Here is a 14,224-nt window from a genome sequence, read left to right on the forward strand (position 1 = left end):
CCGCAGCGCACGGAGGAACGCGGGCCCGCAGGAGGCGCGGGGCGGGCGGCTGTGGTCTGCGTGCTTCGTCTCCGCCGCTCTCGTCGCGGCCGGCGGCGGTTTCCTGGCATGGAGTTCCCGGAGCGCTGAGGACGGCGTCGCCGAAGTGTTGGCCCGGCGCGGGGAGACGCTGCTGGATAAGTTCGTGGAGGTGCCGTGCTCCGGGGACTACGACGGCTACCGGAGGTTTGAAGGTATTTGGGGATGGCCGCCGTGAGGCGACCCCGGCTCCTGAGCGCGGCTCCGTCGGAGCGGTGGGATGGCTGGAGGGACCGCACCGGGAGACTCTCCGTAGTCCTCACGTAATGCTCTTCTGAAGCCGCTTTGCTCAGCGGGAGTGGAGTAAACTTTCTGCTATCTCTTCCACTGATTCCTGTCACGGACCCGCGGGTGAGCTTGTCGCTAGGGAGTTGCTTCCAGCTTCGGTGTTCCCGTTTTGGGATGTGTGTGGGCAGCTGTTAACGCTGCCTGCAAAGCTCCTCTCCGTCCCCGTGCCTCCCGTGGGCCTGGTGGCTCTGCCACACAAGCACGGCGTTCTCATCTGCTGTCACAGAGAGCAGTGAGAGCCCCGTTAGCGCTCTGTGGCAGATCAGCTGTGCTGATGTTCTCTTTCCGACTTGCAAACTCTATCTTAAAGCGTTCCTCCTGCGAAAAGGCAGCTCAGCTCTTGTTGTCAGCCTGCCTGGAAGCCTAGCTGCGTGTTGAGCGTGAGTGGTGAACTATTCCATCTGGACAAAGAAGCTGTATTTCCTGATTTTTTGAATCATAGGATCATTAAGGTTGGAAAAGACCTCTAAGGTCATCCAGTCCTACCATCGACCTACCCCACCATGCCTGCTAAACTGTGTTTCTCAATGCCACAGCGGCCCTTTTCTTGAAAGCTGTTAGTCAAATCTGGTTCCTCTTTAGCAGTTAGACAAATCCATTCCCTTACCTGGTTCATTACATTGCTGACAAAAGCTTGCTGACACAAAGCTGGAGGCATTTGGGGGCTGGAGCAAGCTGCTTGGAGCAGAACAGCTCTTCCAGTGCTGGGTCTGGTGGGAAGCGGTCATCAGCTCGCAGCCTGGCTGTGCTGCCCCAAAGATGGGGGGTAGGAGGGTAATTGCCTGGTCCTGGTGCTGTTGGCCGAAAGGCTGATAACAAGACAGAAGATGATGCACAGCCTGTAGTGGGAAAAAAAAGAAAAAAAAAAAACAAAAAAAAAAAGGTTTTCCCTGTGCTTGTTTGATAGGGTTCTGGAGAATTCACCCCAGGTGTTCCTGAGGCCTAGCAAAGTATTGTCAGGAAGTTCCTGTCAAGAGAGCTTCCTTGGTAGGAGGACTTTTTGATTCTGAGCATGAGAATGCACGTGTTCAATTTTAACTCTCTGTAGTTAGTGTAAGGAGAAACAGCTGCTGGCTGTTCTTCCATAATTTCAAGGCCACAGAAGTCTGTGCAGCCAGTGTTGGCTGCAGATTTGGTACTTAAAGACTGAACTGGGGTTGAATCTGTCAAAAAAAAAAAAAAACAAAAAAAAAACAAGGAAACTCACCCAAACCATACTTTTCCCCATCTCTGGTTTGTCAGAGGAATGTTCTGAGCTGGGGACTTGTGGTCTTGGCAGCCCCATCAGCCATTCTTCAGCACGGAGGAGGAACTTCAAGGATATCTCAGCTGAGGAACGAATAGATGCATTCTGTGTTCTTGCAGTGTGCGGGGAGCAAGCATGACCTCTCTTAACTGCATATCAAATGGCTGATGTGGTTGCCATCAAACCCAGGAACGTGCTGGAATCACCTCGAATGCATTTGTATTCAGTGTGTTTGCATTTTCTTGCTCAGCGCCCGCCAGAGAGTGCCCGTGAGCTGCCCGCCGTGCTCCCTGCTGCATGTTACCGGGAGCTTCAGGAGCCTGTACTCCTGCTGCTCGCTGCCAAACTGCATTCGGCTCCGCAGGTTTAATTGCTTCGTTGGAAACAGCTTTTTATCACTGAAGAGCTTTTATTCCATCTTTACTCTGGCGTGGTGTTCGCAGCTGCTGGCGCTGTGTCAGGATGCGTGCTGCCATCTCCGTTTGGTGGTGGCATTTACTGATGCTCAGCAGTAAAGTTTCACAGTTCAGATGGGTTTTTTGCTTATGCACCTGCCCCTGCTCCCCTCGAACCAGTCCAACTGAGTGTCTGCTTTGCTTCAGTCGATAGCAGTAGTTGGTGTCACAGTGCCTTATTTCCGTAGCACTGCTCATCAGAAAACATGCTTCACACAGATACGAAATACGTGTCAGAGACCAAGCACTCAACTGATTGTGTTCACTAAAGACAGGGTGTCCTGTGAGCAGAGTCTCAACTGCACTCTAACCCCTGCAGTCAGATCTTGGCTATTTCTGCCCTCTTGAGATGCAGTTAGCTTCTTAAAATTGCTGTGGCTTCCTGTGTGTGTTGTCACACTGTGTCAGGGTACAAAGCATCTGCCACTGCTGATCCTTGGGATCCTTTCCCTGAGGTTAGGTCAGAGGGTATGGAAAGCTTTCTTAACAGGGGGATCCAACACTGAGATTTCTGGTATTATCATGGGAATGTCATCCAGCCCATCTCTTTTCTCTCAAGAACTGGCCCTGTCTTGGCAGTGTACCTCTTTCAAGTATAGGCACCTGGACCCCAGGTCCCCTTACACTCTGTTTTCTGTGTGCTGAACTGGCCGTATTTCTGGTTTTGCAGCATTTGGTACGGTCCTCCTTTACCCTGATTGGAAAAATACAATTCCTGCACCCCGAGCTGAGTAGTTTATTAGATAAGTGAGTGATTTTGTGTTTGCTAGGTGCTGCTTTGCAGAAGCTACTGGGTACTCTGTAATGCTAGCCTGTATTCTCATGAGTGCAGGTATTTTGAAATATGCTCTTACCACTTCAGTCCTCCCATGTGCAGTAGTTTCTTAGACAAAGATGACACATTAATGCTAAAATTGTTTTCAACAACACAGACTGTTCTAGCCCTTCCGTAGTTTGTATCCAGTGTTTGTACCTTACTGCTGGTGCCTGCCTGACTTCATGCTGGGCTCTGTTTTTGTTTTTCTTCTCAGGTTGGGAAAGCTTCAGCTGTTTCTTTCAGAATACCTCCTGCTTCCAGCTTTGTCTTTGCCAGTTTTCTTAGCCTAGCAGAGTAACACCTGCCCTCTGTAAAACTAGTTTTGCTAAATCCTGACTCCAGTGCCAGCCTTTCCAAAAGGGTAAGTCCTGGGCTTGCAGCCAGAATTATAGAGCTTAAATCTCTTCTGAAATCGCAAGTCTTTGATAGCATCCTTTCTGGGGCGTTGTAGAAAGGAGATTCTGTTTAGATGCATTGCTGTGGAGTATTGAACTTCTCTGAATTTCCTTTTTCCCACTTCTCTCCTTAAACGTGGCTTTCCCTTATCTCTAAGAATTTTCTTTGCCATTCAATCATCAAAGAGTCCTTTTCAGCGGCAAAAGGAAGGTCCTTCCACTCCTTTGTCTCTGTCAGTCAATACAACTTCATTGGTTTTCTGTGCTCAGCTTTCTCCTGAGCGTCTTAGAATCTCGTTTTTGTGTCAGTCTGTTATCTCAGCCTTTTTTAATCCTGTTTTGTAACAGAATAATAATAATAAAAAGTGTGCTGCAGGTTTCCAAACTTGTGCCTTATGAATTTGTTGACGTCCTTATACCCACAGAATGTTGGATGAGGTGTGGAATACATGGTGTGTGATTTGTGATTGATGGTAATTATTCTGCATGTCTTTGGTGAATGGATCTTGTGGTTCCTAATGAAATGTCTTGTGTTTTCAGTTCTGGCTACCCAAATTGGTTCCTTTTTGGCTGTTTCTCTACGTCTGTGAGTGTTGAATTGATGGAAGCTGTTACTGCCTCAGCCATTTGTCCCACTCTTGGGATGAGCATTTGCTAGTGTGGAGGCAAAGATGTCTCATCCTTGTCATTCAGCTTCTGAGATGCTTTTCAGCCTGGCATTCAAAAAGTGAAGAGCTGATTTTAATCTACTGCTGCTGAACATACAATGGAGCCTTTATGGCACAGCAACATAAAATGTGTACCTCTTTATTTTAGGGCAAATGAGAAATAGTTGGCAGTGTTTGCAGGCTGCTCCTCGTTGTTATTCGTGACTGCTAGGTTGTATGCTACAAAGGAATATAGCATTTCCAGTGCTTGCAGCATTTAATTGGCAAATGGTCAGTGCCTGGGATTAAGAGACTGAAAAACTCTAGGATTTGCATGAAAACATTGTCCTGCCTTTCTGTTTGCAGAGGGGATAGTTACAACATGCCTCAAACATGGCACAGAACTCCCCTTCTCTTCCCCCCCTCCCCTCCCAAATTCATAACTTAGCACAACACTTCCACCTAGAAGGCCTTTGTGGGTTTTTGTCAGTTGAATTCTATACCTTTGGGGCTGGTACTGCATTGCAAAGCGCTGTTTTCAAATGTGCAGAGCACCTTCAGTTTGCTGACAGATTTTTTTGCGTTTTTAAGTGGTTTTTTTTCTCTCTCCCAGAAACACTGCTGTTTCTGAAGAATGGTATATTTTAATTCTGCTTCTGCCCTTTTGTTCACAGTGTAAAGAGGAGAAAAGTGAGCTTGGGGAGCAGTGATTCTAGTTCATTTTTGTTATGATGTTGGGTTCTGTGCTGGCCCTGTGATAGGGGTGGTTCACAGCATAACCTCTAACATTTTTACCTGCTGCTTTCGTAGATCATCAAATAATTCAGCGTGCGCTTCCTGGAATTTGACTCCTGATCTGATCTCAGCGAGTTGTTGCTGGTAGTCAGAAAACAGGCAAAATTGTTTGGGTTGCAGCAGGCAAATCGAGGTAGGAAACCAAGTGGGTTATGTTTTTACCCCCATGGTTTAGAAGGAAAAATGACTTTTCAGAACAGCTGGGTTCTTGGGTGCTTGCTGGGGGTGCCCTTGGTGCCTTCAGTTTAAACACGCATCAAATAAGGGTTGTTTTCTAAGCAAAGAGAAGTGTGCACTCTTGGTATGTTGTTGTCAACACTTGGCTTTTTCACCCACGTCTCCTTCTTGTGGCTCCTCTCTCTTCTCAAGGTGCTGCTGTAACTGCAGTTTTGCAGTGTGCTTGAAGCAGCCAAGACACGTCCAGTCGGACAGCGTGAAGTCCTGCAATGCACTTGTGCTGTGGCAAAATTTCATTTTGTCTCTCTGTGCTCATTGTTATCATCAGTTGGTTTGATCAGAGCAGACTGACGCTCTCGCCTTGCATGGATTGATGGGATTCTTTTCCTCTTGCAGCAGTGCTTTGTACCCTCTCCTTTGTTCTGAGGAACAAATAACCTTTGAAGAGGAGCTCAGCTCAGCAACAGAAAAGTGTGTTGGCAAATGTCAGAAAATGCCTTCGTTCGGACTTTTCTGTAACTTTACATCTATACATGGAGTTTCTGCAGGAAAGTGTCTAATGCAACATCCCAAAATCTGAAGTTGCTCGGAACTGATCTTATTTCTTGTTCTTGCACAAAGACTGTTGTGCACCACGCTTGCAGTTTTAAAAGAAATTTCATATATTCTTCACTCATCTTACTGCTGGCCCTTTTCCATAAGCTTTTAATTTTAAGTGCTAGGTTACTCAGCAATGGATTTTATGTGAATTCTTTTATTGTAGGTCCAAATGCTTTTGGCCAAGACACTTTTTTTTATGCAAGGTCTGTTATAAAAAGTTGCCCTTCGAGGTCTGTTTGCAGAGACATCACAATTATAATGCTGTTTGCCCACTTCTGTCTCTCCCTTTTGCGAGTGGTGTTTACTGGATCTCTGTCCATGATTTGAATGCTTGCCTATACTGTAAAGAAGAACTCTTTGTAGATATTTGGTGGTATTGGGTGGTTTTAGTTGGTAAAATGCTGCCTGATTTTGAACTGTTAGCCTGAGATGAAGGGATCCATGCGGCTCTTCTGAACTCCCTGGCTCTCACCCTGCATGTCTGTGGGCTGAAACAGAGCAGGTAAGGGGAAATCACTGAAGATCATCTTCCTCTCAGAGAATAGCCTGACTAACCAAGGGGCATGTTCTCTGGCTCCAAGTGCTAGATATGCACAGGAGCAGCAGTAAGCCCGTTTTCATCCTACACTGCGATTTTTGTAAAAATATTCTGAGGCTCCCCATGTCATTTCTGACTATTATTAATTAATCTGAAAGGGGAGTAGGAGGACATTTGCGGAGATTTGCTTGGAACCTTTTTGGAAAGGTGGTCTTTCCTTCTTTTGTGTTTCAGGGTGCACTCCCAGGAGGTGCGGGAGAGGTGTGACCGATGCAGTGATCACCAGGGAGGAAGCGGAAAGAATCCGTAGGTAATTTTTCTCTTCCTTTTTAAATCTCTATATGCCATGCTGGCAGTGTGCCACATATTTCAGGTGTAGCAGAAAGCTTGTGAGCTGAAGGAAGGTGGTTTAAACTGGTTAAAGCATTAAACTTGTGTGTGTGTGTGTATCTGTATCTATATTTAAAGCTATTTTGCATTTCTGCTCTAGTGAAGGCTCTTTCATACAGAGTCTGCCTAGCTATGTGGGGCATGTGGGTTTTAGGAAAAAAAAAAAGAAAACAGAATTCTCTGAATTAAGTAAATTTTGAACAATTTGGGGCTTTTGTTCCTACTGACCTTCAAAAATGAAACCAAACAGCATCAGTCTCCTTTCAGCTGAGTTGCTTTCTGGGTAACTATGATCCGGTGCTGACCCTGTAGTTCTCTATGAGCATGGAGTGATCAATTTGAATCAGATAGCAGAGGACTGTCAGACTCTGCAATTAGAAAATCTGGGGTGGTTTTTTATATTTGCTTGTTTTGCTTATGTTTAATTTTGGCCAGACTGAATCTGAAGGCCAGGTTTTTTTGGTTTTTTTTTGGTGGGGGTGTTCGTGGTCTGTATGGATGGGAGTTACCTGCTTAGAAATGTTCTGCTATGTAGATACTTTATTTTCATGTCAAATTGCATAATTCAGGGTTTCAAATAAAGGGTAGCTTCTCTTTTCTACCCGATTGGGTTATATTTGATGCAGTAAATAACCCTTACTGGAAAGTTGTGTGTTTTAAATAATGACATTAAAGGACAAAGTAATCAGGACTTCAATTCTCATCTGAGGTTGTTGTTTTGCCTGCAGAATAGCAGAGAGGGGACTGTCCTTGGGAGGATCAGATGGAGGGGTGAGCAGTGTCCTCTTACTTTTTACATTCTCTTACTTCCAAGGAGAGCTTTGAGATTATAAAAGCATTTTTGGGGCGAGAGCTGATACTAGATTTGGGGAAATTGTCTGGGAATTTATTTTCTATCCTATTAATGCTTTTGCTAGCACTGTAATTAATGACTTCTGCAATACAGCTGACACGTTTCCTATTATTAACTTAATATTTCTAGTGTCTCTCTTGAACTGGTTTAGTCTTCTGCAGCTGGAAGCAGTTGTTGAAGCAGAATTGCACAAGTTTGGTTTCTGCTTTTTTTTTTTTTCTTGAGGAAACCAAATCACAGTGGTTCGCAGCTATCACATAAAGGCTGCCTTTGTGTAGTGACAAAAACCTTCATGTAATGTCTTCAGCAGAACTTTGAATTATACTCTTTTAAAGTGGGAAAAAAACCCACCTGTTTCTCTGAATTTCTTTTTCCTCTCTCCTCAGTTTGTTGCTGTGTACTGACAGATGCTGGTTCTTGAGTATTTGTAAACATAAGCATTTCTTTAGGCCTCTGAATCAGAGCATTTGTTAGAAGAAAAGGAGAAAAGTTGTGATGGAAGAGAACAAAAGATGATATTGTCCTTGTGAGTGCTTAGGAAGATCTGCAAAAAAAAACATTCTGAAGACTTTTAAAGGAGAGGAGAAATGGGGGAAAATGACTCTTTTGTAATACAACTCAGTTGGTCTCAGAACTGTAGGCTGTGATCTAGATCTTTGCAGGTTCCTTGTAGTGTGTGAATATGAGAAAGCTGTTGCACGCTGTTACTCCTTAGGGAAAGGTGCAAAAAGAGCTGTGCGGTGTTGCTGTGAAGCCTCACCCGAAACTGTGGGTAAGCAGTGAAAGGTGCTGAGAAGAGGAGCTGAACAGTAATTCTAAGAGGTAACATTTAGGACAGCCCTTTGAATGTGGTCTCTTTACCTAATTTTTCTTAGCTTTTTTTTTTTTCCATTTTGCATTTTTCTTCCTTATTCCATATGCGCTCTTGTATTCCCGATGTCCTGAAGTGAATCTGCTCCTGGTAGCGCAATCTTGGCTCCCAGATCTCATTCAATAATGCTTGATTCGTGCTGATGATGTGTGGATGAAACTGCTTTCTTCATTTCAGCCTTTTATCTTCTTTTCAAATCCCTGATCTACGTAGCATACAAAATGCTTCCAGTCTTCCTTCATCTGACCACCTTACCTCTGTGCCTCACAAGCTGCAAGTCTGTTGGCTGAGCTCTACCGCGTTGCTTTACATGTAGAAGACTTCATAGTGTTTGGAGGAGTCTATCCAATTATGTTTATTGTTCTAAGACTAAATTTTTCCTTAGAAATTCCTTAAGTAATTCTTCATTTCTCCTCTGTAGTTCTTGTTAATTCTTTCTTTAGTCAATTTTATCTCCATGGTTCCAAGTGAAACTTCTTCAGATTCCTGCTGTGGGGCAGGCTGTATTTTCATTCTGATTTTCTCCTAAACCCTTCTTAAGTAGCATCGTTGTTTGTCATACTTGTATTTTGAGTTCACAGAAGTAGATTTGTGTGTGTGTGGCTGTGTGGAACTTAATAATTTAAAGAGCTAAACTTGCAACTCCTTCAATTCTCTCCCTGTTCTATCCTTTCTGCTTCCTTGGGGGACTGAAGTGTTGCACAAAAGCTGGTTTCCTCCTCCATCCTTTTGTTTTGAGAAGATTCTGTCTGACACTGAATTACTGAAACATCCCAGGAGTCGTACCCCAGTTGTTGTGCTGAACTTCCAGTCCCATCTTCTGTTATAACTGCTCCTAGGTGAGTGTATTTGCCCACGTGCCCATTCATGTGCATGCACACGCTGTGGCTAGGAGAGGGCATGTAATCTTCTGGTCTGACTTCCAGCAGAATCTGCACAGGGGCACCTTCTGCACCACTGTACTGCTTTCACTGTGTTCTTTCTGTTTCTAGAATGTCACTTGTGCTAGTTCTCTTGGTGTTCCTCAACTTTTTTTTTTATCTTAATAAAACTAATGACCTTTCTCTTCTCTACCTAATATTTTCTTGCATGCGTCCCTGCTTACGTTATCAGTTTGACTCATTCACATCTTTGCAGGTGCTGCCATCAGAACATCTCTCCAGTGTAAATGAAACTTGACTCATTTGCTATCAAAGCTATTGGCACTTCAAAGCCAGGGAAAAGAAACCCCCTGGTGCATTACTCAGCTGCAGTACTCCATTTCCTACGCTGCTGCACAATTGGCATTAGTAGCTCCCTGAACCTCCCTTTTGCAGGGAAAACTACGCTTCTAATGACTGAAAGAAGCAAACAACATGTGTGGCTATGATGCCAAGCAAGGGTTTCTGATGTGGGCATGCACGCCCTTGCACAGAATGGTATTTCTGCAGGTAATATCACTCCTTGTTCTGCTTTCAGCCCTCCTAACCTAACTCTAGAGTCCTTAAAATGCTTTCCTGATTTTTCCAGAGAGAAGATAAAGCCTCTGCTTAGCATTTATCTTATCACATACATCTGCTGAGACCCCGTGGTTTCCTTCCTTCTTGCCTGGCCTCTGGCAGGCACTTTGAGACAGCTGTCAGTTTGTACTTGGCAGTGTGCCTTGCCCTGTGAGGTAGGGACATTGATCCTTTTTGCCATATGCTGGGAAAAGGTGGCTATTTCCATGGCCTTCTTGGATCTTTTTTGCAGTGAGAGGGTGGAAAATGTGATACTAACAACACTTAAGTTACAAAAGAACCTCCCTTTATTTTTTTTAAAGGAAGTTCAATTTCTTTTCTGTAGCACTTCTGTTAAATTGTGTCTGAGAAATATATCATAGAATCATTAAGGTTGGAAAGGACCTCCAAGATCATCTAGTCCAGTGGTCAAATGTGGGTACGTGTGGATGTGTTTGCATTGCTCCTGCCATCTTTAGACAAACTTCTTAGAGCTTTCAGCCTGGGAGCATTGATCTGCAGTACAGACTAATGAACCTTGGTCAGACAGCGGAACTTGAAGTAGTGGTGTTGACACAGTCACCCACCGTGGTATTCTTCTGAGTGTAAAAAATAGTGCCGAAAATATTGAACGCTCTGGAATGGCAGAGGCTAAATTAAATGTATTTCAGTTTCTTTCCCAGTTAGCTGTTTGTAATCAAGTCCCTGTCTATGTTTGTCATTCAGTCGTTTTCTCCTGTCTGAAACAACCCTGAGGAATATTCTTTCTTATCGTTTTCAGTCTTCTTCATCTGACTTCATATCGTAGCTATTGCCTCTTCAGCTATGAATGTCACCGCTTCTTGGGAGTGCCTTGTATTGATCCACTTGGCCGTTTTGGTTTCTACCACGTAGCTGTGATCATCTGCAGCTTGAGGATGTGTATATTTGGAATGTGTGCTGGAAGTATTTGGAAAGCAATTTGTTTTTAAATTAAACTTAGATATGTTTTGCTGCTTTCCCTTATAATCTACATTGGCATGACCACAAGCATACTGCTGAAGCTATAAGGGAACAGTTTGACTTGTTCCAGCTGTAACTTAGATTATTGTACAGAACCAGAAGCCAGTGAAATGAAAATCTGTTACTCCTGAAGCCTGAGTAAAACTTACTACAAGAGCTGCTCTTGGATGAGCTTAAGGTGACTTGTTTCTTAAACAGTCCTCTGCAGTCTTTAAAGAACTTCTGTGAGGAGCAGAGGTCTGAAAAACTCATGCAACGCCTGTTTAAGTAGCCTGTTACTTTCTATGTTCTTAAAAGTTTGGGAATAAATTTGGGTAGGTGTATTAAAATAAGTTTGTTACCTCTTTTAAATCAAGGTGATTTTCTGCTGTGCATTCACCTGCCTTTTACTGGGTTAAAATAAAAAGTGGTTTCAAACAGAGGTGTCCCAACTATGCCCAGAAATCCATCCTGCTGGTGAGATGGAAGCTGCCATTCTTTCCAGGCAGCTGACCTGGGAATGTTATTATTGTTTGAATTTAGTTAGAATAATGTGAATGGTACGTGGTGCATCAAGAAAGGCCGGATTCCAAGATGAGAATGCTTTTTCCAGGATATTGTACCTCCAAGATGTCATTATAATGTTGGTGTCAGCCAGGATAATTCACTGCTGCTACTTGGTATTTTCAGTGCAGCAAGTAAGACTGCTGTTAAGTGGGTATATTTTAAAATCCTGTTTAAATTGTGGGGAAAAAAATGTATTTTCTGGGCAGCAAGGGACATACGACAGTGTACCGCATTCAGTTTAGGAAAATATTTTAGAATCCTGAGAGGTAGCTTTCTTTCACAGCAAATCTGAATCCTGATCTTCTTAGCTTGGTCTGGAGCTCAGCAGTGGAGTTTGGCTTGAATCAAATGGAGAAATTGATTTTTTTTTTTTTCCATATATAAAATTTTTTCTGTCTTTGGTTTTCTCTTACAATTTACAGCAGTTTAGAAATTGGAATGACAAAATGGCTCTGGCAATCCTTAGAATTGTAATTGTTCTTTAAAGCAGACTTTTCTCTGTCTTAAATACAAGAAATATACAGCAACACAGAGTGAAGAAGTTTTAATAACAAATGTTGGGCAAGTTAAATATTAGCATTGCTATTTGAGCACTTCACAAATACTGGAAAATGAGTCATCTTTGTGTGAAGGGGGAATGCCTTCAAGAAGGGTCCAGGAACACGGTGTCTTACCCTTAGTCCGTGGAGGAAGACTCTGGCAATTCTGTATGCTGGATTTGAGTCTCAGGAATAGCACTCCGAGCTTGATCCATATGGTACCTCAATCTTATGATCGTTTATAGAACAAACTGGAGGAGGCTTGCAGTTGTAAAATAAGCATTAATATTTTGGATGTAAAAGCTAGAAACTGATACTTTGACTTGGGAGGGTATGGCAAGTGAAAGCCAACAGGACAGTTATTAATTTTGTCATTATTAAATAATGACAAAACCTTCTCACACTCTTTTTTTTTTTTTTCCTTTCCCAGGCATCAATTTTGGACTTGCACTCTGGAGCTCTTTCACTGGGGAAGCATTTTGTTAATCTGTACAGGTAATGTGAGACTTTGACTTGCTGTCACTCCTGCAATCCTACAGCTTCAGTGTTCAGTCCACAGGGGCTGAGAGATTTGGCATCACCAGCTGTAGAATTGGTGAGATTTACCACACTTTTCCACAGCTAGTTTAAAAGCTTCTGTGGCTGGAAAACCAGCATTATCTTTAGTTGAACAGGGCTTACTGAAAGCTACTCTTACCTTTATGTTTAGAGTTCTTGCACCAGCAAATAATAGTTTGGGGGATTTTTTTGGTGTTTTTTCCCTCCTCACTTCCACAGTTACATTCCATAGTTGATCAGCAGTGGAAGAAATCAAGTAGTCTGAAATAGTGTATAAAAGCTTGAATCCATATGCTTATTTCATGTTGTGGGAGGGGATGTTTTTCATGCCTTGGGAATTCCATTATCAGTTGCTGTATCTTGATCCTTTGATCTTTTAACGTTTGATCTTTGAGCAATGTTTTGGGAATTTCACACTCGAGCATTTGTAGGATTTTTGTGTTGTGTTTTTATACATGGACTATGGGTAAAGCACAAGTGGAGACAGAACACAACGTGGTTTATTGGGCAGTCTTATTCAGTAACAGGTATTTTAGATTGTTATTTAATTTTTCAGGTACTTTGGGGACAAAATAAAAGACATCTTCACAGAAGAGGATTTTGCATTATATCGGTAAAAAATTTCAATAACTGCTGAATGAACTACAAAACTTGGTATTTTTTGTATAGTGTAAGCTGAGGGGGCTTGTCCTTTGTGATGGGTTCAGACGTGGAATTGAATTTGAAGCTCAGAATAGTAATCTCTGGGAACTGAGAAGTCTGAAGTTCAAAACAGCAGATGTCATTTGTTGTATCACCAGTGTCAGGCTGGTGTTGATGGTGTAAGTGCAATCAGGTGGTGGCAGCACTGCATTTCCCTTCCTGCGTAAGAGGTTGATGGCTGAAGTCCAGTTCCAGACCTGCAAGCAAAGAGAGCTGTTTGCCTGAGTTCTGTGGTAATTTCTCAGCTCATAGTATCTGAGATGTTAGATGATGAAGACAGCCCAATGCTATTATCACAACAGGAACTTTGGTTTTTTTGGGGTACAGTGTAGCAAAACATTATGATAAAGCAGGAACTGAAAGGACTTCAAATTACTAATTGGGAAGCAGAGCATACTTTCTCCCCTAAGAAGCCAGAATATGAAATAGTGCTATAATGTAATAGCTTTGGCATTTGATGCTTTTAGCTTTCCTGTAGACCTGCTCATATACTTGATGAAGACAACAAATGTAATGAGTTCCATGTGTCTGTGAAAGTGTGTCGCCAAAGTTTAGGAACAAGCATTCTTTTATTGCCTAGACACAATAAATCTTCAGTTAAGCATTTTAGTTGCTTTCTCATGATTTTAAAATGTATCCAGCTTGACTAATTTTAATGATTTTCTGCTTTTTTGGGTCATTTTTCTTGCCTTTGTGAAGGAATTTGACCTCCCTCTAGTGGCAGAAAGGGCATTAAGTATTCAAATAGGTTAATTGATAGATGTGTTCCATTTACACAGCATATCTTATTTGTTTTATTAGCATAGTAATTTTGTCTTAAATATTAACCACTGAAAATTTATTATTTGACCCAAATGTTTTTAGATACTGCTATCTTTGTAGATGATATGTACTTCTGCCCTCAAACACATCACAAAAACGTTATGCTTTTTGATTACTATTGAATTTAGGAGGTGTGAAGGAAAAATAGCGTCTGCCTCACCAAGGCAGTGGAGAATAATTTGCAAGTAGTAGTCTTTGTGCTGCCTTCCATTATGCAGAAGATGAAAGAATCTGTAAAAATAACAAAAGTATATGGGCAGGAGGTGTCCTGAACAGCAATTCATGCTAGTTTCTGACGCCTGCTTTGTGAGATGAGAGTGCTGCTAGAAAACATCAATATTACGTTGGTGTTGCATGCCAAGATGGGAGATATTTCAGTCTGCTGGATACAAATCTTATATAGCCCACATCAAATGCTTTTGTTCGT

General features: G+C 42.6%; 1 protein-coding gene across 1 annotated transcript in view; it reads left to right on the top strand.

Annotated features, from left to right (window-relative positions):
* OGFOD3 (2-oxoglutarate and iron dependent oxygenase domain containing 3) overlaps positions 1-14,224 on the top strand; it is a 36,974-nt gene that overhangs the window by 186 nt on the left and 22,564 nt on the right. Inside the window, exons 2-6 of the mRNA XM_021414564.1 lie at positions 7-233; positions 6,271-6,346; positions 7,155-7,197; positions 12,146-12,210; positions 12,830-12,886. Coding sequence (XP_021270239.1) covers positions 7-233; positions 6,271-6,346; positions 7,155-7,197; positions 12,146-12,210; positions 12,830-12,886 — 468 coding nt within the window. The remainder of the gene's footprint in view (positions 1-6; positions 234-6,270; positions 6,347-7,154; positions 7,198-12,145; positions 12,211-12,829; positions 12,887-14,224) is intronic.

The sequence above is a fragment of the Numida meleagris genome, chromosome 17 (genome assembly GCF_002078875.1).
Source record: "Numida meleagris isolate 19003 breed g44 Domestic line chromosome 17, NumMel1.0, whole genome shotgun sequence".
NCBI classification, from domain to species: domain Eukaryota; kingdom Metazoa; phylum Chordata; class Aves; order Galliformes; family Numididae; genus Numida; species Numida meleagris.